This window comes from Hylobates moloch, unplaced genomic scaffold (assembly GCF_009828535.3).
Source record: "Hylobates moloch isolate HMO894 unplaced genomic scaffold, HMol_V3 SCAFFOLD_19, whole genome shotgun sequence".
NCBI lineage: Eukaryota > Metazoa > Chordata > Mammalia > Primates > Hylobatidae > Hylobates > Hylobates moloch.
Window position 1 is genome coordinate 5,374,745 of NW_026652294.1, and position 24,968 is coordinate 5,399,712.

Sequence of the window (24,968 nt, forward strand, 5' to 3'; positions counted from 1 at the left end):
GTTCATGGGCCAGGTGGTCGGCCCTGTACCAAGGTCACAGGCTCTGTCCTCAGGGCCCCCAGGGTGGACCTGCCCAGCACATGGGACTTGCTTTCCTCCTTCTGCCCTGGGCCACCAGGCAGGCAGCTGTCAGCCCCGTCTGCCGCACATCACTTTGGGAATGGTACCCTGAGTGTCCAGAGTCTAATCCGAGTTGACCTTGAGTGAGGGACTTGGTCAAGTTTCTCCTGGTGGGCCTGGCCCCAGAAGGGCAGGGAGGAGGAGGGAGCTGTCCCTTCCATTCCACTCTCCAGCTTGTCCAAGCCCTGAAGCTGGGCAGACTCAGGATCCCATGCCAGCATCATGAGGACTGACCCACTGGGTGGCCTAGAGCTTCTCCCAACTGGGCCCATTCCTTGTCTTTGCAGCAGGATGGGAACATGGCCCCACCTCATTGGGCCCTTGGGCTCTCAAATGGGCATGATTTAGTGGCAGTCCTGGCCATCCGTGTTGGCTCCTTGGCAGTCTCTGAACTCATTGAAGGCGTAAGTGGGTCCCTGGCACCTTCCAGGGGAGGTGTTGAGCAGTGCACGTGTTCCCCAGCTGCTCAGGGGAGGCGTTGAGCAGTGCAAGTGTTCCCCAGCTAATCAGGGGAGGCGTTGAGCAGTGCAAGTGTTCCCCAGCTGATCAGGGGAGGCGTTGAGCAGTGCAAGTGTTCCCCAGCTGCTCATTCCGTGGCCGTGACCTGGGAGTGATGGGGAATCAGATCTTGCTTCTTGAAGCAACAACCGGGCCCTGCCCTTGGTTCTCTTCCCTGGCTCAGGGCCACAGAAGGAGAGCAAACCTGTGACAAACCTGTGGGCAGTCCACACAGATCTAAGTGGATGTTGGATTTGCTTCTCCTAAGCCTCCATGTGCGGGGTGGGTTCCTGCCAAGCTCACCCTACCCTCCTGAGACGCCTGCTCTTTCTCTTCTACTGACTGTTCTTTTATGAGTGCTCTGACCTCCTGGGAAGTGAGTGTAGGCGTCCTTTTTCCCATGGCTTCTCCTGCGCCGAGTCTGCTCCCTGCAAATCCAGCTACCATTTAGCATCCCTAGAGAGAAGGAAGGGCCTTCTCAGTGCTCGGATCATTGGAATCCACTGCTTTGGGGAATTGAGGAAAACACGATGTTGCCTAGAAATTGGCACCCAGGCCCTCGTTCCTGCATCCGTCCCCATGGGGGCCGACTTCCATGCTTACCCATGGCCACGTCTCGAGGCCACCAAGGAGGAAGTGTAATTTAAGAAGGGCTGGGTGCAGCTGGGCGCGGTGGCTCACACCTGTAATCCAAGTACTTTGGGAGGCCGAGGCGGGCGGATCACCAGGTCAGGAGTTCGAGACCATCCTGGCTAACATGGTAAAACCCCATCTCTACTAAAAATACAAAAAAATTAGCTGGGGGTGGTGGTGGGCACCTGTAGTCCCAGCTGCTCAGGAGGCTGAGGCAGGAGAATCTTGTGAACCTGGGAGGCAGAGGTTGCAGTGAGCTGAGATCGTGCCACTGCACTCCAGCCTGGGTAACAGAGCGAGATTCTGTCTCAAAAAAAAAAAGGGCTGGGCACTTCACAAAGGCAGGGGCCTGGATCTGCATCCTCCCCAGCACCTGGCCCTGGTGGAGGGGCATTTGCTCACTGAGGAGGGGTCACCTGGGTGCCTTAACTGCAAAGCAAGATGGAGGACTAATGACTAGAAAAGTCACCATGAGTCTGACCAGCACCCCTTCACTCAGAGCTTTCTATCTGAGGCACGTTAAGGGAGATGGTTTGATGGTGGCTAAGGCAGGATGATAGACAGATGCCTGTGCTTTGCCCCTGCCCCTGCTATTCCTGGGGCAGATGCTGCTAATCAGGTTGGCATTCCAAGCCTGGACATCCACCTCAGTATCCCCTGGCACTGCCCAACGGGTTTGCAGTCCTTGATGCAGAAAGAAAGATGCCAGATGGGCGAAGCCCCGCCAGGGTCCGCTCTCCCTCACTGCTACCAGTGTACTGATTTGGGGACATGCTTTTGCTTCCTTGCGTGTCCGTGCTCTCTGAGGGCAATGTTGCAGGGTCCGTGGCCCCTCCACGGGGTGTTGAGACTGAAAAGGTTTCACAGCCTGCGAGGGACTTTATGAAAGTGAGGGGTGATGTTCAGCCTGCATGCCGCCATCTGTGTCGGAGGTGACAGGCGAGCTCCCCTGACGACACTAGTCAGGAAAGAGGGGCAGAAGCTCCAGGCTACTTCCTCTTAGAATTTGCAGCCAGGGGCAGGGCCTGAGCATTTCTTTTCTGCCCATCTCTTAGTTTGGTACATGACATGGAGTGTCAAGTGCCCAAAGAGAGAAAGGAACTGTGCCTCTGCGTTCTCATGACGATTCTGTGGGGTCAGAGGTGATCTCCCTTTTACAGATGAGGAAACTGCGACTCAGAAAGGTTGAATGTCTTGCCCACAGTCACACAGCCACTAAGTAGCTAAGCCAGGATGCAAGCGAGGCCACGGGCCCCTGGCCACCTGTGTGCCCCTTGGGTGTGTTACTCTTTGGTTCCCTTCCTCCTCTGTGAGCTGATAAGACGTTTCCACCCCTCCTCTCTTTTTTTTTTTTTTTTTTTTGAGACGGAGTCTCGCTCTGTCGCCCAGGCTGGAGTGCAGTGTCGCGATCTCGGCTCACTGCAAGCTCCACCTCCCAGGTTCACGCCATTCTCCTGCCTCAGCCTCCCAAGTAGCTGGGACTACAGGCGCCCACCACCACGCCCGGCTAATTTTTCTGTATTTTTAGTACAGACGGGATTTCACCATGTTAGCCAGGATGGTCTCGATCTCCTGACCACGTAATCCGCCCGCCTCGGCCTCCCAAAGTCCTGGGGTTACAGGCTTGAGCCACCACGCCCAGCCCCCTCCTCTTGTTCCTAGGGAAGAGGAGGAGATGTCCCTTTCAGCTCCGCACACAACCCCATCCCCTGCTGCTGCTGCTGCTGGGAGTGTGTCAAGGGGTTGGGGCTGTTTCTGGCTTCCCTGGCATTTGGTGTCGAGAAGAAAGCTGCTTTCGTTGGCCTGAGTGTTTCAAGGTTCTCCTGCAGTCACTACTGGGCCTCTTGGGAGGTGGCCCATTGCTACCTGTTGAGCCTGGGCAAGTCTGGCATCAAGGAGAGGCCCAGGTGTGAACCCTGTGCAGGGTCAGCCACCCCAGCCCCAGACCCCCACTGTGACTCCTGTAATCTCATCGCCCTTTTCAGCTACGTCCCACGGCTCCAGGGCTGTGCTCTTTGGGGAACAGTGACTTTGGGCTGCATTCCAGGTGGCTTCCTGATGCTGAATGGTGGCCGGCAGGTGCTCCGGCTTCCCGGCATCCTGGCCCAAGCACACCTGGGGGCCATGAGCCATAGGTGCTGCCCAAGAGAATGCCCTCCTTAGCCTCCCCAAAATAACCGGATCAAAGGATCCCGCAGGCAGTTTCTTTCCAGGCCTGGGTTCTGAGGGCTGGTGGGTGGCGCTCATTTGTTTAGCTGAATTAACTTCACAGTTAGATAACCGATCCCCACTGCTGAGTGACTTCCCACGTGGTTGCCTGTCTGTCTACTCGGAGCCTTGGCACCATGTGCTGCTCAGCACCCCCTCGGCCTGGACTCGGAAGCATAGCGGACGATCCAGTTTGGATGTTCTGTTTCCTAAGAGCCAGCCAGGCGTTGACCTCCAATACATCCATCCTCTGCCTGGGATCGCAGAGGCCCCTCTTGTAGGAAGAACACAGGCAGCAGTCCAAACGGGAACTGCAGGAAGGCCCTGGAGGAGGGAAGTACCACCAGTGCAGGCTTGAGGCTGAGAGATGGTGAGGCTCGGGCAGAGGAGAACCAAGGTCTTTCAGTTGATAATTAAAGAGTTGGAGAACAGGCTGGGCATGGTGGCTCACACCTGTAATCCCAGCACTTTGGGAGGCCAAGGCGGGTGGATCACTTGAGGTTAGGAGTTAGAGACCAGCCTGGCCAACATGGTGAAACCCCGTCTCCACTAAAAATGCAAAAATTAGCCGGGCATGGTGGCAAGTGCCTATAATCCCAGCTACTCGGGAGGCGGAGGCAGGACAATTGCTTGAACCTGGGAGGTGGAGGTGGCCATGAGCCGAGATCACGCCATTGCACTCTGCACTTCAGCCTGGGCAACAGAGTGAAACTCTGTCTCAAAAAAAAAAAAAAAAGAGTTGGAAAACAGTTGGAGAAGCCAGACCCTGTTGGCAAAGTTTGCAAGGGGTGCTACGGAGAGGGAGGTGCCCACCCCAGGATGGGTGGGGTTCTCAGCTCTACTGGACACCAAACAGAAGCTGTAAGGGCAAGGCTAGTGCCCATGTCGAGGGCTAGGCCTTTCTGGGCCCTTCATAAACATTGGCAAACAAAGCTTGGGTTCTCGGCTTGTCTGGGCCAAGTTCTAATTCCTTCCAGGAGCGTGGGCACATTGCTTACCTCTGAGCTGTTTCTTCTCCAGGAAGTGGTGGAGCTGGAGCCTGCTGCATGGGAGCGTTCTGTGGAGTGAGATGAGATGTTTTACGTCATGCTCTTTTCACACCTTCTTGGCACCCAGAAAGAGCTCAGCAAACATTAGCTGCTACCAGCCACCCTGAGTGTGGCTGTCAGCCAGCATTGTTCTTCCCAGGCCCTGCCCTACCCTCCTCCTGGCATAGTGTCTCTCAGGGCATAGGAAACTTTCTTGGCCAGATTGGCCATCGGAGGCTTTCTTGGGGACCAGAGAGTCTGCAGGGGGGGGCAAGTCAAGAGCAGGTGAGAGGGCGGGAAGGGCAAGCAGGACCCTTGACCTCATTCTCGGCTGCAGTGTAGATTGGCCTGCCTGGTGACCCTTCTTGCTCCTGGTCCCACTGCCAAACCTCTGGAGTCTGCCACATCCCTGCATAGACAGGACCACTGACAGGCAGTGGCAGCCAGTTCAGTGGCACTCAGCCAGGTCTCCAGGGGTGTGCGCTTTGCTCTGGGGGCAGGGTAGCGGGGACTGAGGCCACTGGCTGCCTCCAGGGCCCCCCCACCAGCCAGCAGCTGGAAGCTCCACCTTGGTCTTCACTTGGGCCGTCTTCCTTCTCCACTTCCTCAGCTGCTACATGGGCTTCTTTGGCAACTTTTCCTTGTCCCACCAGTCAAGACCCTGCTGATTTGTTGATGATCAAACTGCAGTTCTTGTACCTGGGGAAGTTTTCCAGCATCTCCAGGGAGCCATGGTCTCTGGTTCCTGGAGCATGTCGTAGTCGGTTCAGGCTGCTGTAACAAAGTACCGTGTGCTGAGAGGCTCACACACAGGCCTTTACCTCTCACAGTTCTGGAGGCTGGAGATCTGGCCAGGGTGCCAGCAGGGTCAGGTTCTGGTGAGGGCAGTGAGAAGCACGGCCACCCTCCCACTGTACCCTGACATGGCCTTCCTGGGAGTGGACATGGAGAGAGAAAAGGACCTCTCTTCTTTTGCTTCTTATGGGGACATTCATCCTATCACATGGGTTCTACTGCATGACCTCATCTACACCTGCTCACCTGGCAAAGGCCCCACCTCCAGATACCAGCCCATTGGAGTTAGGGCCTCAGCATAAATTCTGAGGGGGACATTCAGCCCTAACAGTGTGCTTCTTCCAGACTGGCCTTCCTGGGAAGACCCTGGATAGGCTGTGCCTGGGGCGGGGGTGATGTTGCACTGGCGACAGCTGAAGGAAGCAGCTGGCCTGGGGGAAGTCCCCTTAGCAAGGAGGTGCCCCTCACGCCCACCAGCCTGATGCGACCCCCTCCTCAGAAGACAGGGCACATAATGTGACCTCACAGGGCCTCAGTTTCCTTGTGTGTAGAAATCAGGGTTATGGTGCCTGCCTCGTAGAGTCCTGGTGAGGAGTGAGTGGTGTGTTCATGGGAAGCTGTGACTGTCACATTCCCACCTGCAGAGGACATGGCGAAGGGTGACAGCCCCGTGTGAGGCCCTGCAGGTCGCAGTTTCATTTAGTCCTCAGAACATACCACCAGACTGGTCTTTCTCACCCCATCATGTTTAAGGAAACGGAGGCTCCAAGAAATGGAGGAGCATAGCCAGCATCATCGTCACAGAGAAGAAGAGTGGGCTCGGGACAGTGAAAATGCAGGCTGTCCTGGCCACCCTTGCTTTCTGGGGGCTCCTGTGGGGATGATGATTTTAGCTGTTCGAGAAGACAGGTGGCGTTTCTTCCAGCTGGTGTTTCCCACCTGGGATGTGGGGGGCTCCCCAAAGAGAGTGTTGTCCTGCCAGCTGGGGCCTGCTGTCCCACCGCCCTGCCCCACTCCACAGCACACACAGGGACCCACGCCCACACGGGATTACTTGCACCAGGACACACACAGGCCTGACACGCACAGGGACATGCCCTTGCATGGGAACACACACACAGAAACATGGAGACGCACACAGTGAGACACACGGGTGCACACCTACCCAGGCCACAGGCCTGTGTGGGGTTCCGTGCACGAGGGCACGCTCAGGCACTCACACTCACACGAGAATGAACACACCCGGAGACATGGAGACACAGGGACATGCAGACACAGAGCACATAGGATCTTCCCCTGTGCCCTTTTCACACACAGGCTCCCACGGCCCCAGGGAGCCAAAGTGTGGTGCCGTCCCTGTCCTGGGGCCACTGATGCCCTGGCCCTCTCTGTCCCACAGCTCCAGCTGGGAGTGTTTGCCCTAGGTGAGATGCTGAGCCTTGGGGACAGTGGTTTCCAGCCACGTGGCCTTATGCCGGCTTTGGGATGCAGTTAGGATTGTGACCCCAGCCCACCCTTGCCGTGTGCCCTGGAGGACGACTTGGGTGGGCTATGCAGGAAGCCTGTGCTGATCTCAAGGCCAACTGTCCTTTACTCCAGGCCGGGGACCAGGCTGCTGAGCGCTTCCGCGAGGAACATCTCCTAGGCAGGGAGTGACATAGGCCACGCCACGTGGGCCTCCCAGCCATGCGCTGGTGTTGTGTGGGCTGGGAGGGCAGGCAGGGGCCGGGTAACGGGGACTGCAGAGCAGGGCCTGAGATGCTGTGACATACTGGGGTGCCTGTGGCTTTCGGGCTTCTCTCAGATGAGAGTTGCACAGGTGGGTGGGGGGTTGGGGAGGCTGTGGCAGCATCAGAAGAGTAGCCCAGAACCCACCGAGTCCACTGTCTGAGCCTCCCGGGCCTGCAGCCCGCACCCCAGAGGGGCCACGTCCTCCCCACAGGCAGGCCTGTGTCCTCTCAACGTGGCAAGCCGGCATGTGGGTGCTACAGGCGCCCAGTGTGACACTCAGTAGCCTTGCTGAAGGCCGAGGGTGCCCCTTAGGTGGGTTGTGGGGAGCCTCTGCTGGAGAGGGAGCTGCGTTTCTTGACCACAGGCAGAGTGGGCTGGGTCTGCAGTTTCTGACCTGAGCATGGGGTGCCCTCTGCTGGTGATGGCGAGAAGCTCAGTGCCTTTGTATGGAGAAGGCTGCCGTCCAGCCTCGCCACTGCCCCAGAAGGAAGGTGCCTGAGACCCCTCCTCCTTGGCCGGGAGGCCCTTTGCTGTGTCCTTGCCAAGAGGACATACTGCAGTCCTTCCCGAAGGACCTCAGTGTCCTGGGACCCTACCCAGAGCTGGTCCCCGCTGCAGTCCCAGCAGTTTGGGTTACCCGGCTTCAGCGCTCCAGCTCTACGTGATGTTTCTCCAGGTGCACATGCTGTTTCTTGCTTCCCGTGGGTGCCGTCACCAGGCGGCCGTCTGCCCTCGGCAGGCAGGGTGTGGGTGAGTGCCGATGAGTCATGGCCTTGGCACGCCGGCAGCCTTCCTACCCTTCCACTTATGGGAACCAGCGGCCCCTGCGTAATTCATTGGTTCCCCTTCACAAGAGCCAGCTGGCTGTCGTGAGCCAAGCTGCTTATGATGGTGACATGAAGCCTCCACCTCTGAGAGTGTCGGAGGCCTGGCCTAGGCTGTTATTGCAAATGGGGAGCTCTGCTGCCTCTGGCCCCAGAATGGGGGAAAAGTTCAGAGAGACAGAGGCTCCCCAAGAAGAACCTCAGGCTGCAGGTGACAGCCAGGCGAGGCGCCTGGTCTAGCCCCAGGACCAGCCTGGCTCCCTGAGAGCACAGGGCCTCATCACTTCTCGAGATGGGGACAGGTGCATCGCCTGCGGGGAGACACTGGGTTTTCACACCCTCTGTTGTATGTGCCTCCCCTGCAGACCCTTCCAACTCTCAGCGCAGGGCGGGGGTCGTCCTCCCTGTGAGCCTTCCCTGAGACCAGGTGGGCTGGGTGCCCACTAAACACTTGATCTCTCTCCCACGAAGTTGTGGACTCCTGAGGGTAGAGGCCTGTGAATGTTACTCCTCTCTTTCTGCGCTGCCTGGGACAGAGGGTGGACCTCCCTGAAGCTCGGTTTTCTCATTGAGGACCTGCCTACAGCCTGTTGCAGGGATTGGATCAAATAATTCAGGCGATGTGCTCGTGCAGTGCACTGGTCCCAGCATGGGAAAGGCGTGCTGCGACAGCCTCTCATCCTATCCCTGTACCCTCGGCACAGCGCCCAACCCTGTGAGATACCAGGCACGGGTGACTTACCTAGACATGTCCATTCAGCAGCCCCTTGAGCAAGAAGAACCGACCCTTGCCTTTCAGATGCAGACCAAGATGCAGAAAGACACGTGGCTTATTAGCCTGTGCCCCCTGCCCTGTGCTGCCCACCTGCACTCCGCTTTAACCCTTCTCAGGCCGCAGGTGTCCAGGCAGGTGTCAGAGGTGCAGCCCGTGCACACCGGGGACTCTATCCATCCTGTCTAGTTGGGAGGACTAGGAGTTCCACATGTGGGGCCCTCAGTTCCTGCTGCCCTCAGAACCAGGCCCGACCCTTGCCGTGACCTCGAGGGCTGCCACTTTTCAGAGTGCCCTGGGCCCGTCTCCACCCATAGACCATACTGCCCCATCTGTACTTCGGGCACCAATCTCTCCCCACCACAGGGGCCTGTGCCTGAGATGGTCCCTCTACAGAAATACCTGCTCCTGGCATGGCTGGCTTCTTGCCAATTCTGGATCTCCAGCTGCCACCCCAGAGAGGCACTGGCTTCCCTGTTTAAAGTGGGTCCCCCCATCACCCATCTTCACGTTAGACTGTTTGCTTGGCTGTGTGCCCCTTCAGACCCACACCTGCTACCTCCCCCTCTCCCCCATCCTCCCACCCTCTTCCAAAAGCTGAACACACAGGAGGGATTGGGAAATGTGTTGAACAAAGAAGTTACACATAAGCCCTGATGTGTTAGCGGGACTGTGAGATGAACAAAACGGTTCTGGAAAGTGGGTGTGAGGGTCAGATGTGGAGGGAGTGAAATCTTCCCAGGGAGAGAACGTCTCTGGGTCAACCTGCTCCTGCTGGGCTGGGAGGGCTGAACACCCCCCACCCATCACCCCAGGCTGTCCCTGACCCCAGCCTTCCCTGTGCCCACAGCACCGGCAGCTGCTGAAGGACAGCTTCATGGTGGAGCTGGTGGAGGGGGCCCGCAAGCTGCGCCACGTCTTTCTCTTCACCGACCTGCTTCTCTGCACCAAGCTCAAGAAGCAGAGTGGAGGGTGAGTGACGATGTGGCCCCTGTCCCAGCGGTGACGCCGCCCTGACGCTCCAGGTCATGGAGGGTCTTGTCACGGCAGAGGTCAGTGGTGATGTAGCTAGGCCCCTCTCTTTATATTCCGTTTCTGTTTAGGCACAATGCCAGGCTCCAGGTTCAAGATTGTCACTAGCAATCTGGAGACATCATGGGGCATCATGGTGACCAGCTTTGACTCCGGTAGTGAGGGGTAAACCCGACGGTGGCTTCCGGCACCATTGCAGAAAGGTCACCTCAGGACCCATCCGGGAAGTTCGAGATCAGGGGCTGCAGGCAGTGCTGGGTGGTGGCTGCTCCTTGTCTCCCTGAGCCTGGTGGTGGCTTTCCAAGTTATTCTCGGCGTAGGCCTGCACACACTCCACTCCTCCCTCCTCCCTGGGTTCACCCAGGTTGCACCAGGTTGGAATGGAGCAAAGAGGGCCACATTAGGAAGGACCAGCACGGGGCTCTTTCCTGCATCCTGCCGTTGCCCTGCTGAGTGGGTTTAATCAGTCAACTCACAGGAAAGCCTTAGTTCCCCCATCTGTCAGGCAAGGGGATGACGCCAGCTAGATCTGTAGTCCCTCAAACTTTACGGCCCTGGGGGTGGATTTCAGTCGTGTCCTGTCATTGTGCAGCCTTGATGTGCTCCCACATGAGCCTTCAACCTTAGGGCCAGCTCAGGATAAGGTGGATCTAGACTCCTGAGATGCCTGGAGCCTGCAGTCACATGTTCAGTGTCTGTTCCCAGGAATCCTGGCACCTGCCAGTAGCCTCATCCCAGTCTGTTCCATGGAACACGTGCTGGGTTTTAGGTCAGGTAAACCATGTATGGCCGAGAACACGGGCCCTTGGGCTTTTGACAGCAGTGACATCAGCCACGGAAGGCAGTCGGTGCATGTGAACATTCTTCTCTCCCCATACCCAGCAAAACGCAGCAGTATGACTGCAAATGGTACATTCCGCTCACGGATCTCAGCTTCCAGATGGTAGATGAATCGGAGGCAGTGCCCAACATCCCCCTGGTGCCGGATGAGGAACTGGACGCTTTGAAGATCAAGATCTCCCAGATCAAGAGTGACATCCAGAGAGAGAAGGTGCACGCCAGGGGAGCGAGGGCCGGGTTTGGTGTAGTCTGAGTGGGCAGCAGCCCCTGCACACGGCCAGTGGGTGCTTTCTCCGTCAGACCTCTGGGCCCCAGATCTGGTCTCTGGGACCCCTGTAAGCTCTCAGCTCTTGAGGGCTGGGCATCTGGGCACAGCTAGGTGCCCAATTGTTCTGAGAACCCCCAGCTAAATGGGGAGTACCATACCAGAGTGGCTGCCAACCCAGCCCTCCAGAAAAATGAAGGGAACTGGTCGTGGTCTCTGCAGTGCGGCTTTCACGGAATACTTCTTAGACCTGGTGGACCGCCTCATACTTAGTTGTGTGACCTGTGACCAGGGGTCCCTCACGAGAGAAACTTGTTTATACTGGCAAGTTTAAACTATGTCCAGTTTATGCCTGCCTGACCATTGCTGTGGCACTGGGAGCCTGATTTTGTGTTTCACTGGCATCCCCGGGGAAAACTTAACCTAGGCAAACACCTCCTAGTTTTTCAGAAACACACCACCACAATAGGAAACAAGTTCAGAGATTTTACCTACAGGTTTTGGACAAGGAGGTGCCATGAGTAGGGAGGGCAGTCTTCTGTCCCTGGGTCACGCAAGGCAGAAATGAAGAATCAGAGAGCGCATGACGGCTAGCAGTATTTATAAGGGAACATGGTGTGATCACTTTAAGTTCACAGGCAAATGCCTGGATGGTCCTTTTAAGGAAGCAGCAGGAACGCGGGAGCTCAGTCAGCTGGGCGGGAGAGAGGCTTCTGGGTTCTCATCTCTGGCCACGGGCTTGAGCTGTTCGAGTGTGTGGGCTCCTGATACCCAGGCTGCATCCTTTGCTGTGTGGTTCCATTACATGGGTGAAGTACTGAGCCACCAGAGAGAAAGTCACAGCCAGACAGTGGAGGGCTTGGAGTAGTCCAGGATGCAGGGTTGGGGGAGGTGCTGGCTCTCCCCCATACAAGCTACCCTGATGGGGGCCAGGCCCAGGTGGGAGTGCCACCCCTCCAGGTGTTCAGGACTACCTGCCCTTGGTTTTTTCCAGAGATGTTTGAAGACTGTAAAAATGGTGAGGACAAGTCCCTCAATCAAAGGTTAGCCAGGCCAGAGGAGGCGGGTGGCCAAAAGGTTAGGCCTGGGTCCAGGTATGCCCAGGTAGGGTGGACGCAGCAGGACAGGAGGTCCTCAGCCCTTGCCCAGCTGCCCAGCCTGCTGTACCCAAACCCAGCACACTTAGGAACACAGGGAGCTTCAAGACTGGGGTGAACATTCTGTTGTCATCCTTGGGGGACTGTGACCTCCAAGGTAGAGGGTGTCCCCACACAGAGTGGGAGCCAGTGCTCAGGGCAGCTGAGGCCTATTGACTGTTACTGTTGCATTCTCCATGTTCAGCTGTTTGGGGGATGGGATGGGATGGGATGGGGCCCTACCTGGTGACAGGCAGCACACTTTTCTCCTCCCCAGGGATAGTGGCTTCTAGAGTGAAACACACGGCTCAGAGTAGGAAGGGCCTTCCCATCCAGGTTCTGTTGACAGTCATCTGGTCTTCTGCTGGCATCTCCACAAACGTGCCCAGGGGCCTGATGCTGAAACCTAGTTGGATTAGGAAGGGGGTGAGGGACCCTCTAGGTCACAGCGGCCTCCTGGACATTGTCTCAATTTGGGAAAATGAAAGGCAGGGATGTTGGTAAAAGTCTTCTCTCCGCCCTTATGAGAGGAAAGACTTAATTGCTCCAAAAAAGGTTTACTGAGCATGTCCTGCAGCTTATGCCATGCCTTGACCCTGTAAAAAAGCTGTTTCTGTCCTCCAAAGGCCACCAGCAACTGCGGTCTGGGGTCCTGGTCTGTGCGGAGTGGAGAGATGGGATTCTTGCCCTCTGCAGGCTGAATGCAGCTGGTGGTGGGGATGGATGGAGTGGGAGTGGGTTGTGTGGGGCGCTGGAATGGGAAGGTGAGGCTGTGGCATCTCCCCACAGAGGGCGAACAAGGGCAGCAAGGCCACGGAGAGGCTGAAGAAGAAGCTGTCAGAGCAGGAGTCGCTGCTGCTGCTTATGTCTCCCAGCATGGCCTTCAGGGTGCACAGCCGCAACGGCAAGGTGAGCACCTGCTATTCCAGCCCCTCCTGCTCTCCTGGCCTGGGATGGGCTCCTGGTTGCCTAATGGCAGTGCGTTTTCACTTGGACGCGCCCCACTCTGAAAGAGGCTTGTCCAGCATGGTGCATGCAAGCACACTCATTCCTTTGTCGGGGGCTTTGGGCATAGCCCCCAGGTTGAGTGGCAGCTGGCTCAGCTCCCACAGCTGGGAGTGGGCAGGGTCTCCAGGGAGGGTATAGGGCAGGGGAGCCTAGCAGGTTTGTGCAGACCTGGCCCTTGGTACAGGGATGCTGCCCCGGGGCCTTGAGGGCCAGAGACACACCTTCTGTCCTGAGTCTGGCTCCTGCTGCCATCTGTAACCTGGGCCTCTCCCTCCTGTCAATACTTATCTGTCAATGTCCAGAATGGTTTGTTTTCTAGCCTGGCTAGGAGAGGCAGCTGGTGGGCTCTGCAGAAGCCTCACCTCTGGGCTAGTGTGGGGCTTGTGGATTGAATGCAGGAGGTCAGGTCTGGATTAACCTTCACCTCTGCAGATCCCACCTGGTCACCTCCATGTCCCTAAGCTGTGCCCCTCTGCCAGCATCACACCCTGACCCATGTAGTTCAGGTGAGAGATTGTGCCAGAGGTGCTGTGGCACCCAGCTGGCAGGAAGGGTAGGGAGTGCCAGAAGCGACATGCCAGGCCGTGAGCACACCTGGCCACTGGGCTCCAGTCGGCTGGAGATACGAGTTGTGTGCTCTAAGGTGCCCCGGGCCTACCAGGCATTCGCGTAGCCAGGGCGGAGATAACTCGGTGTGTTCTTCTCGCCCACCGTAGAGTTACACGTTCCTGATCTCCTCTGACTATGAGCGTGCAGAGTGGAGGGAGAACATCCGGGAGCAGCAGAAGAAGTGTGAGTATCCTCTGTCCTGAGAGGGGCTGGGCTTCAAACCATTAGGGCCAGGCTGGCAGCTCCTGTGGTTTTAAACCTTCTTTTTTATTTTGAAGGGTTTTATCCAAGTGAAATGTTGCATGGAGGGCTAATTTAGAAAACAAGTTGGAGACAGCCATCCCGATAGGCCCCCAGCCCTCTTGTCTGCCTGCCTGCCTATCATGCCCCCATCCCCTGGGCACTCATTTCCCCCACTGCCCTGTGATCCCCTGTGAATTCCCCTTCCCCAGGCCTTTTCCAGATTCCACACCTGCCTCTACACACACCCCTGCCATCTCCCCCCAGCCTGCTGCCCATACACCCCACCCCTGGCCTGCTCCTTAGGCCTTTCTGGGACCCTGCCACCACCCCATTTTCTTGGCCTCCCCCGTTTCCCTTCATCTACTCCCCATCCCCTGGGCCTTCCCTGCCCCAGCAGGTGCTGATGCTAAAGGGGCCTTTGGCTGGGCCCACTTGGGCAGCCACACTGTGCTGGCCCCACTGCCCTGTTCATATGGCCGGGGTTGCCCGCTCTCAGCACAGAGGCGCTCCCTCCTGTCTGGGGCAGCCCCTTCCTTCTCTGGGCACTTCCCTCTGTCAGGGCGCTCCTTCCTTCGGGTCCTGCCTGGTGGTGTCGGTGGGGAAGGCAGACCTGGTTCCCTCCTTGGAGGTTTGGGATTCACATGCCATCCTTACCGAGATGTTCCCACTGGGACTCTGTGTGCCATTGTCCCTCTTGCAGGGGGAGCTGGGCTGAGCACTGTATCCAGGTAGCCCGGTCCTCCCACAGCTGTGGGCCATCTCCTGCAAAGCAGTGTCTTTCACAGAGACCCTGGGCTGGGGCTCTGCATGCTTCTGGCCTGGCCTGACCTGACCTCCCACCCCCTCAGGCTCATCATTCTCACCTATGCAGAGCCACGTCTCAGCCCCCAGTGCCACCGTAGCCTGGGGGATCGAGGATCTCCGGGCAGCCCTGCCAGTGCTTGTGTCCCAGGGTTTCCTGTCATAACATAGGAGCCCCAGCCATTTCCAGAGGGGCAGCCTCTGTTCCCTGTTCAGTATTATGCCCAGAAATAAGCCCCTTTTCCTCACCTGGTGGAGAAACGGGGCCTTTGTTAGCAGAGGAGGGGCAGAGCCATGCTGCTGTCTGTCTGGGGAGACCTCACAGGGAGGTCTTCCCAGTCCGGCAGCTCATTCTCAGACCTGCCTTGTGGCTGTGCATAGGTAGCGTGGAACGTGTATGTTTGTAAGTCTCATGCTAAGACTCCTCCAGGTGTGGGCTCTCCAGGGCCACACCTCGCTCTGCTGCCAGACTAGCACTGCACTTGGTAGCCGAGTGCCCTCTCCTGAGCCCCCAAGCCCTGGCATCAGTTCTTGCCATGCCTGTTCCCCAGGGTGTGGTGGGGGTCCAGCGGGAGGGGCCAGAGGGCCAAGGAGCAGACTGACCAGTTGGTGCACCTCTTTTCCAACCTCCCAGGTTTCAAAAGCTTCTCCCTGACATCTGTGGAGCTGCAGATGCTGACCAACTCGTGTGTGAAACTCCAGACCGTCCACAGCATTCCGCTGACCATCAATAAGGAAGGTGGGCCTGCCCCCCTGTGTACAGGGCACCTGCAGGGAGGGCAGGCAGCTAGCCCGAAGGCTGATCCCCTCTTCCCATTAGCACTTTTGTTGGGACTAGTGGTCTTTGGTTCAGAAGGAAAAGCTGTGCTTGTGAGGGCCTCTTGTCTCTTCCCAGGAGTGGACAAGGTGGGTTAGCAGCAGTTTCTCCCTGAGTGGCTGCTGCTGGGTGGTTGAGGAGATGCATGGCTTCTGTTCCTAGTCACGAGGCTGCAGCGGATGCTCCTCAGATGCTCTGTGCCTTGGATCTGGCCCCACTTCCGTCCTCCCAGCCCTCCTCTCCTCCAGCTACCTGCCAGCCGGCACTTTTGGTCAAGCTGAGTTTTGCATTCACTGTTGCACGTATGCTCAGTCACACACACAGCATATGCTATGCACGTGTGTCCACACACACCCCACCCACATCCCACGTCACCCCGACCCCCTCTGCTGTCCTTGGAACCTTATTACACTTTGGGTCACTGGTTTGCCTGTGTTGTGAAACCAACTGGATCCTGAGATCCCCAAGACAGAAATCATTATGAGTATGTTTTTGGCCCATGACACTGGCTTGCCTTGTGCCAGGCAGATGGCAGCCACGCGGTGTCCACCGGATGGTTGATTTTGAAGCATAGTTAGCTTGTCACCTGCCTCCCTTTCCCAGGACAACAGAAGCTCACCTCTTTGGTCTTTTGCACAGATGATGAGTCTCCGGGGCTGTATGGGTTTCTGAATGTCATCGTCCACTCAGCCACTGGATTTAAGCAGAGTTCAAGTAAGTACTGGTATGGGGAGGAAGGTTGCAGCGGCCGAGCCAGGGCTCTCCACCCAGGAAGGACTAATCGGGTAGGGTGTGGGGAAACAGGGAGGTTGTTCAGATGACCACGGGACACCTTTGACCCCTGGCCGCTGTGGAGTGTTTGTGCTGGTTGATGCCTTCTGGGTGTGGAATTGTTTTTCTGGGAGTGGCCTCTGCCCTCTCCCTAAGCCTGTCTCAGATCCTGGGAGCTGGTGAGCTGCCCCCTGCAGGTGGATTGTGTAATCACAGGGGTTTGGCAAGGAGTTTGACAAACATCCTCTGGGGTGCACAGAGTCTTGGGTCCAAGCCAGGAGGGCTGTCAGCAGTGCACCTTCACCCCACAGAAGAGCAGCTTTGGCTCCTCTGTCGAGCTGGATGGATACTACTATTTTTTTCCTTCCCCTCTAAGTGAGGGTCCCCCCAGCTACTGGAGCTGTCAGAACAGTGAAGGCTGGTAACACATCAGTTGCACTGTACAAGTTTCTAGAGGCTGGGCGCGGTGGCTCATGCCTGTAATCCCAGCACTTTGGGAGACTGAGGCAGGTGGATCGCTTGTGCTCGCAAGTTGGAGACCAGCCTGACCAACATGGTGAAACTCTGTGTCTACTAAAAATACAAAGATGCCAGGTGCGGTGGCTCACGCCTGTAATCCCAGCACTTTGGGATGCTGAGGCAGGTGGATCACTTGAGCTCTGGAGTTTGAGACCAGCCTGACCAACATGGTGAAACCCTGTGTCTACTAAAAATACAAAAATTAGCCAGGCTAGGTGGTAGGCACCTGTAATCCCAACTACTTGGGAGGCTAAGGCAAGAGAATCACTTGAACCCAGGAGGCAGAGGTTGCAGTGAGCCGAGCTTGTGCCACTGCATTCCAGCCTGGGCAACAGAGCGAGACTCTGCCTCAAAAAAAAAAAAAAAGTTCCTAGAAACAGCAAAATGTGGAGACAGAAAGCTTACCAGGGATTGTTGGGGGATGGGGTTGCGAGAGAGGACTAACTGCAGATGAACCCAAGGGGACTTTTTAGGTGAGAGCAGTGTCATGAAAAGACTGTGGTGCTGTTTGCTCTCGCGTTTAAATTTCCTAAAATTCCTTAAACCCTACACTTGGAATGGATGAATTACATGACATGCAGATTGCACCTTCATAACATTGTAACACAAATAATCTTTCCCCTGGGCCCCTGTGTCTGGCTGCCTCATAAATGCTGGTGTTTCCCTCGTGGGCCTCCCTCCATCCCTGTATCTCCTCCTGGGTCCTGTCTGTGAGCAATACAGCGTGACACCCTACGCTGCCCCGTGGTCCCGGGCTTGTCTCTCCTTGCCTCCCTGCTACCTTTCTATCTCTTCCTTGCCCCATGCACTCAACGTTGCATCCCCAAACCAAACCTATTATTCATGGACCCCAAACTTGTTCCTCTTATGTCCTGTCCCTTTGAGGGGCACCACCATCCACCCCCGTGGCCAAGCCAGAAACCGTGGTCCGCTCTCCCTCCGTTAAATGCCATTCTCCATCAGTGAGGCTTCTTAATCATCTCTGATTGCCTGGCCAGGCCCTGGCTGCGGCCTCCTCCCTGGTCTTTGTAGCTCTGGACGTCCCTGCAGAAAGGGTCGCCACCACCAGGCCTCTCCATCCCCTGTCTCAGGTAGTTTTTCTAAAACGCAAACCCCACCCTGCCACTTACCGCCCACAGCCCAGCCCCACTCTTCTCCAGGCCTTGCCTCCTTCCCTTCCCCCTGCACCCCACGACTTCCCCAGCACTGAGCTGCTTCCCGTGCCCCACAGTGGCCTGGAGTCCCCTTTGCCTTAACTCTTTGCCCGATAATACAGCGGAGTCTGCTCTGATTGTAGGAGCTTCCCACATACCCCAGGATGGCTGGCCTCTGCTGTGGCATCACTGTGTAACGATGGCATGTACACCTCTCTGTCCCCACCAGTGCAGGGCCCTTCTCGTCGTAGGGGCTTTAGCTGGGGTTTGTGGACTGACTGACTGAACGAATGTGGGAAGTCCCATTTCCCAGCCGCACCCAGGGAAATTCCACAGAGCAGGCAGGGGCATCGCACCACGTGCTGGTGTTCACGCCAGACCCCAATTAGGTGTTTAATTTTTAAAAAGAAAGTTAAAACCTTTTTTATTTTTTTTTCTGATTCTGCAAATAACACCTGCTCTTATAGACCATGTGGGTGATGTGGAAAAGACCTGTGACCTCCATGTCCCCTTCTCCCCACAGATCTTTACTGCACCCTGGAGGTGGATTCCTTTGGGTATTTTGTGAATAAAGCAAAGACGCGCGTCTACAGGGACACAGCTGAGCCAAACTGGAATGAGGTGAGGAGCTGATTCCACAAGGGCCCAGCCTGCCAGCCGGGGCACAGGATGTTTTCCACTGGAGATAATCTAAAGCTTCAGGGGCTCCCTGAGGGCTTCCCCCGAAGGCAGTGCTGCTGAATTCCAGCAATCTCCTGGGGGGCCAGTAGGTGACGTGTCCAAGAGATTTTATCTCTGTGTTCCTGAAAACCTTACCCACCCCGTCATCACAAAGAAGCCGCCTATTTTGCTGGAGAAGTGTTTGGAAAGAGACTTAAAAAGGCTTTTTGTCTGCCTTTGTTAGCGCTTATGTTTACTTGGTAGGTTTCCATAGAGTTTTTCCGCAGAAGTTGGAATGAGTTCCCGTGACCCTCTTGGCTTCCGGAAGCCTGGGGCTCTGCTGGTGGGGCTGGGACAGGGACTGTAGGGTCCTGCTTGCTTGTCTTGGGGTGTTGGGTTTGTATTGTGTGTCGCCGTGCCTTCCTCCACCTTAGAGAGCTGCTGTGTGAGTCACTTAGCCATTTGGCCCTGTCCCTTCAGGAGTAGGGGAATGATTGCAGAGAGGCCTATATTGACTAAATCCCAGATCCATGAGAGGTGCCATTTCCCAACTTCTGCAGCAGCTGTGACCTCGAAGGTCTCATTCTTGATGATGCAGGTAGAGGCAGCTGGGCCTGCAGAGAGCTGCCTCCCACCCCCGCTCCTGCGAAGGAGGAAGCCAAGAGCCCCCAGGCTGCTTGGTCTACATGGGTCACCAGGCTGGTGGATCGAGCAGTGGGGCTGGAACCCAGGTCTCCTTTCTCAGCATCCACTACTCTTGGATCATTTTAGACATGTTGCTTGAATACTACAAGGGCACAAGGAGCTCAGTAAAATTACCTGGTCATTGTAGCTCTGGACATCCCTGCAGAGAGGGCTGAGTGGCAGCTGGGATGAGAGGAGGTATAAGAGCCACAGGTGATCCATCGAAGAAGCCTTTGCAGAGACCAAGAGTGCCATGACCCAGCAGAGACAACAAGAGAGGGTGCCAGGCAGTGTGCAAAAGGTTCAGGTGCCAGGCAGCCACGGAAGCTCCAGGGAGGCATGAAGGCATGAGGGTTAGATTGTAGCAGGTCACCTCCACCACCCACACTGTCCATGAAGATCTGGGCTTGGGGACACTCACATGTTCCTGACGCACACACCCACCCACCCCCTCCCCTATTCAGGTTCAGAAATTCCTGCTGCTTTCTTCTTCCCTCACGCTCCTCCATTTCCCTGCCAAGAAGCCATGCGTGCACACGCCTTGGTGTGAAGTGCAGATTCACCAATGGCACCGTCAGGGTGACAGAGGAGAGAGTTAACACCACACACCCACGGCAGACAACTGGAAAGCTAGGGGAGCAGTTTTTCCTCCAAGTCCCTCTCCCTCCTGTATCAACCCCAAGGATCACTCTTTGTTTCCTTTTAGATATAATTCCTTTCTTAAAGAGCGGTTTTAGGTTTGCAGCAAAATAGAGCAGAAAGAACAGAGTTCCCATGTACCCGCTGTCCCCCACCTCAATTATGGACATCCCACACCAGGGTGGGACATGAGTTACAGTTGATGAGCCTGCATTAACCCATCATTACCACCCAGGGTTCACAGCTGACATTAGGTAGGGTTCATCCTTGGTGTTACACATGTTATGTGTTTTGATAAACGTGGAATGACGTGTATCCACCATAATAATATCTCACAGAATAGTCTCACCGCCATAAAAGTGAACCCGCATCAACAGATCATTATCATTCAGAGTCCACAGAAATATCTTTTTTTGAGGGAGAGTCTCACGCTGTTGGCCAGGCTGGAATGCAGTGGCATGATCTTGGCTCACTGCAGCCTCCGCCTCCCGGATTCAAGCCGTTCTCATGCTTCAGCCTCACAAGTAGCTGGGATCACAGGGATGCACCACCACGCCCGACTAATTTTTGTGTTTTTAGTAGGATAGGGTTTCGCCATGTTGGCTAGGTTAGTCTCGTACTCCTGGTCTCAAGTGATCTGCCACCTTGGCCTCCCAAAGTACTGGGATTACAGGTGTGAGCCACCGTGCCCAGCCCATAGAAATACGTTTTAACAAGCACCCTGGCGATTGTGAGGCAGGTGGTGCGGGGATCACCCTTTGAGATGCTGGTGTAAGGAGTTTGGATTAGGCTTAAAAGGCATTCGGAGCTTCTGGAAGCATCCAGGCTGGGCCACAGTCTCATGCCAGGGGTGCTTACAGGGAACACTTCCATGAGTCCCAGGACTAAGGGAGGAGGGTCTCAGGCATCGGTCCCTCTGGGCCAGCAAGGGCGGCAGGGAGAGCCCCGGTTCAGAGGACCCTTCAGCCGTAACATTGACCCGTTTGTTCACACTGGACTTCCTTCTCCCTCGGGGCTGCAGGAATTTGAGATAGAGCTGGAGGGCTCCCAGACCCTGAGGATACTGTGCTATGAAAAGTGTTACAACAAGACGAAGATCCCCAAGGAGGACGGCGAGAGCACGGACAGACTCATGGGGAAGGGCCAGGTCCAGGTGAGGCAGCCATCCCTCCCCTCCCCTGCCCGATGCATGGCGTCCTTTTTCATGCAGCCCTTGGGGACACTGAGATGGCAATGGCCTTGCACCCAGGGTGGGGTGGGGTGGGCAGCTGTGGCTCTGAAACATCCATCGTGGGAGACCTGAGCCGGTGCCTGCATGTATCTTGATGGGTCTTGACGTACCGCCCTCTGCGAGGCTGTTGTGTCGGCTCATTCCCAAAGGAATTTCCATTCAACTTGGTTTTGCAGCTGGGGCCTCAGTTCCTGCCCGGCCTTAGGAGAACCCAAAGGCAGAACAGTTAGGTGGTGTCCTGGGCTGAAATTGGCCCATCCTATGCCAGTCTTCTTAGAAAAGCACAGGGGTCCCAGAGGCTGCCTGCTTGGCATCCCCTATCTGTGGTCTAGACCCAGTTTCTAGGGTATAGAGCTGTATCTCGGAACAGGGTGCACACAGACAGGTCTCCTCCCAGGCTAGTCTGGAATCCCCCAGGTGAGACCGAGAATGTGTCCATACAGGACCAGCAAGGGGGCCCTGGTTCTTAAGGAGACTGCCTGGGCCCTCTGTCCTTCAGAAGCTTATCTAGCCCCTGGGAGCCCACCACCATTGTTTCCTGGAGGATCATAGCTGGCGCCCCAGGCCCTGTTTCTCCTGTTCCCACCCTCACAATTCCGCGGGGGTAGCTGGGAGGAAGCCCTGGTCATGCTTTCTTTATAGTGCATTATATCGGTGGGTCGTCGGTACAGCTCTCTCTTCCCAGGACCTTCCATCTTCACAAGAGGCCTCTAGAGGGAGTGGGTTTGGCATTCCACATGCCCCTAGAAGCACAGGGCTCCCCAGGAAGCCCTGTCTCCCTCCCTAAGCAGGAAGTAAAAATCCCCTTGTGGTTAAATACCAAGTGCCAGGCCGGGTGCGGTGGCTCACGCCTGTAATCCCAGCACTTTGGGAGGCCGAGGTGGGCGGATCATGAGGTCAGGAGATGGAGACCATCCTGGCTAACACCATGAAACCCCGTCTCTACTAAAAATACAAAAAATTAGCCAGGCGTGGTGGCGGGCACCCGTAGTCCCAGCTACTCGGGAGGCTGAGGCAGGAGAATGGTGTGAACCTGGGAGGCGGAGCTTGCAATGAGTCGAGATCACACCGCTGAACTCCAGCCTGGGTGACAGAGCGAGACTCCATCTCAAAAAAAAAAAAAAAAAAAAAAACCAAGTGCCAGGAAGAATGAAGGGAGAGGGTGGCTCTTCCCTGAGTCACTTGTCATCTTCGCTGATGGGTCCCACATTCTCATTCAGATCAGCAAATCTTTACCAAGTGCTGGCTTCACCCGCTTCTGCCACCCCGGCCTGGCTGGCCACGTCTTCAGAGGTGCAGCTACTGCCTGTTTTTCTACCTTGGAAGCTTATAAGGGAACTCAGTGGATCAGAGCCACCTGGGGCTCCCTATACTTTGAGATCAGGTTTAAAAGCAAAAAGCCTCCTCTGGCACATGCCTGTAATCCAGCTACTCAGGAGGCTGAAGCGGGAGGATTGCTTGAGCCCAGGTATTCAAGACCATCCTGGGCAACATAGTGAGACCCCTGTCTAAAACAAAATAAATTAACTAAAAATTGCTCTCAGCTCTCCTGTCCCTGTCCCACTGCACTGTCTTGTTCACCCTGCCAGCCTTTGTGTGGATTCTCATGGTGGGAGATTGTACCACGCAGATGGGCCACACCAGTCTTGATAGAGTACTTAGTGCTGGTCTCCTTTGAGATCCAAAGTATTTTAGCATCAGTCAAGTGACAGTCATAGTTTGGGTGATGGTCACGGCTCAGGTTCTTTTTTACATGTGCTTTCTTTGGTTGTTGTTGTTGTTCTTTGTTTTCTTGAGAGCATCTGGCTGTGTCTCCCAGGCTGGCGTGCAGTGGCAGGATCATAGCTCACTGCAACCTCAAACTCCTGGCTCAAGCAATCCTCGTGCCCTAGCCTCCCAAGTCGTTGGGATTACAGACATGCCCCACCATGCCCGGCTAAGTTTTGTTTTTTGTTTTTTGTTTTTTGTTTTTGAGACGGAGTTTTGCTCTTGTTGCCCAGGCCGGTGTGCAGTGCTGTGATCTCGGCTCTCTGCAACCTCCCGGGTTCAAGCAATTCTCTTGCCTTGGCCTCCCAAAGTGCTGGGATTACAGGCCTGAGCCACTGTGCCTGGCCACATGTGCTTTCCAATTCAGTCCTTGCAGCAGATCTTTGAGAGAGCTCATTTGACACTCAGGAGATGCTTCTCTAACCTGCTCAGAGTCAGGGCCCTGGGTATTCAGGGAGGTAGAGGGAGCAGACTGCAAAGCCAGTTGTGCTCCCATCGCTCCCACTTCCCTCTCCCTCTCCGTGTTTTCCATCTCCCCCACCCAGCCTAGGGCATTCCTCCCCCACAGTCCAGCCTGCATCTAGCACAGCCTCACTGCTCAGCCCAGGGATACTCACAGTCTGGGTGCCTGGCTCCTTTTGTCAGCTCATCAAACCAGGTAAAGGGAGGTTCAGATTCTGCCAACCATTGGCTCAACTCATCCAAATCTTCAACCACTGGAATCCTGGGAGTGGCTGGATTTGAACCAGGGCCTCTGAGTACTGTTGCTAAGTAACTGGGGGTCTCAGTGAGAGAGAGAAAAGAGCTGATAGGCCTCTTCCTGTGTTACCATGTCAGGCCCTCTTTTGAAACTCTTTTCTGCGATGCTACTGAAGTATTTATGCACATGACCTGTGCTCTTCTGTCAGTCTAGGGGTGTGGCTGAGCACCCCACCCCATCCTGGGGAAGAGGAGAGCAGTAAGTGTCGAAGAAAAACCCGAGTGGACAGCAGTTAAAGTGGTAAAAGCAGGCTTTATTTAGTAACTATCGTGATGGGGAAAAGACTAGAAATGGAAGGCCTAGAAATGGGCTCAATGCTGAATTCACATGGATGAGTGGGCACTTACAGCCAAGAAGCAGGGTAGGGGTTGATGGATGGAAAATGATGAAGCAACATCAGGGGGAAGAGGGATTCTGGTGAAACCGACCCAACAGGATTCTTGCTGAAGACAGGCCAGAGTGATCAATCTCCCCTGGGGGATGGCGTGGGGTGAGGAATCTGATCAGATAGCAAGGGCAGGGGGTTCTGGCTAAACGGACTTAGCAGGATTCTTGCAAAATTTGGGCCCTTGAGAACATGCCCAAGGATGGGATCTAGCTGGAATAAAGAGCTGGAGTGACCAGATGAGTTCCGTCAAGGAGAGTCTTTGTCACTTCCCCACCACACTCAGTGTGACCTGTGTGTTACTGTCCCACTGGCCCAAATGTGTTTCTTCACCTTTCCTTCCTTTCCTTCCTTCCTTCTTTCCTTTTCTTTCTTTCTTCCTTTCCTTTTTCCTTTCCTTTTGCCTTTCTTTCTTCTTCAGAGTCTCGCTGTCTTGCCCAGGCTGGAGTGCAGTGGTGCCACCTCAGCTTGCTGCAACCTCCGCCTCCCAGGTTCAAGCGATTCTGCTGCCGCAGCCTCCTGAATAGCTGTTATTACAGGCATGTGCCACCACACCTGGCTAATTTTTTTTGTATTTTTAGTAGAGACGGGGTTTCGCCATGTTGGCCAGGCTGGTCTCGAACTCCTGACCTCCAGTGGTCCACCCGCCTTGGCCTCCCAAAGTGCTGGGATTATAGGCGTGAGCCACTGCACTCAGCCTCCTCACCTTTAAATCTTCCCCAAATATTTGTTCAAAACAAACATCACTCATTTTGTGTTCCTGCTGCAAGAGACCCCCTGGGGCCTGCCCCTCTCCAAGTCTGTTTTTTGTTTTTTAAGACAGAGTCTCGCTCTGTCGCCCAGGCTGGAGTGCAGTGGCATGATCTTGGCTCACTGCAAGCTCCGCCTCCTGGGTTCACGCCATTCTCCTGCCTCAGCCTCCGGAGTAGCTGGGACTACAGGCGCCTGCCACCATGCCTGGCTAGTTTTCTGTATTTTTAGTAGAGATGGGGTTTCACCGTGGTCTCGATCTCCTGACCTCATGATCCGCCCGCCTCG

The 24,968-nt window shown here is 55.8% G+C and overlaps 1 protein-coding gene across 1 annotated transcript in view; it reads left to right on the forward strand.

Moving 5' to 3' along the window:
- Positions 1 to 24,968, forward strand: part of BCR (BCR activator of RhoGEF and GTPase) — a 137,048-nt gene that overhangs the window by 95,300 nt on the left and 16,780 nt on the right. The window contains exons 9-16 of the mRNA XM_032139425.2: positions 9,460 to 9,581; positions 10,524 to 10,692; positions 12,672 to 12,791; positions 13,607 to 13,682; positions 15,178 to 15,282; positions 16,000 to 16,074; positions 18,328 to 18,425; positions 20,809 to 20,940. Coding sequence (XP_031995316.1) covers positions 9,460 to 9,581; positions 10,524 to 10,692; positions 12,672 to 12,791; positions 13,607 to 13,682; positions 15,178 to 15,282; positions 16,000 to 16,074; positions 18,328 to 18,425; positions 20,809 to 20,940 — 897 coding nt within the window. The remainder of the gene's footprint in view (positions 1 to 9,459; positions 9,582 to 10,523; positions 10,693 to 12,671; positions 12,792 to 13,606; positions 13,683 to 15,177; positions 15,283 to 15,999; positions 16,075 to 18,327; positions 18,426 to 20,808; positions 20,941 to 24,968) is intronic.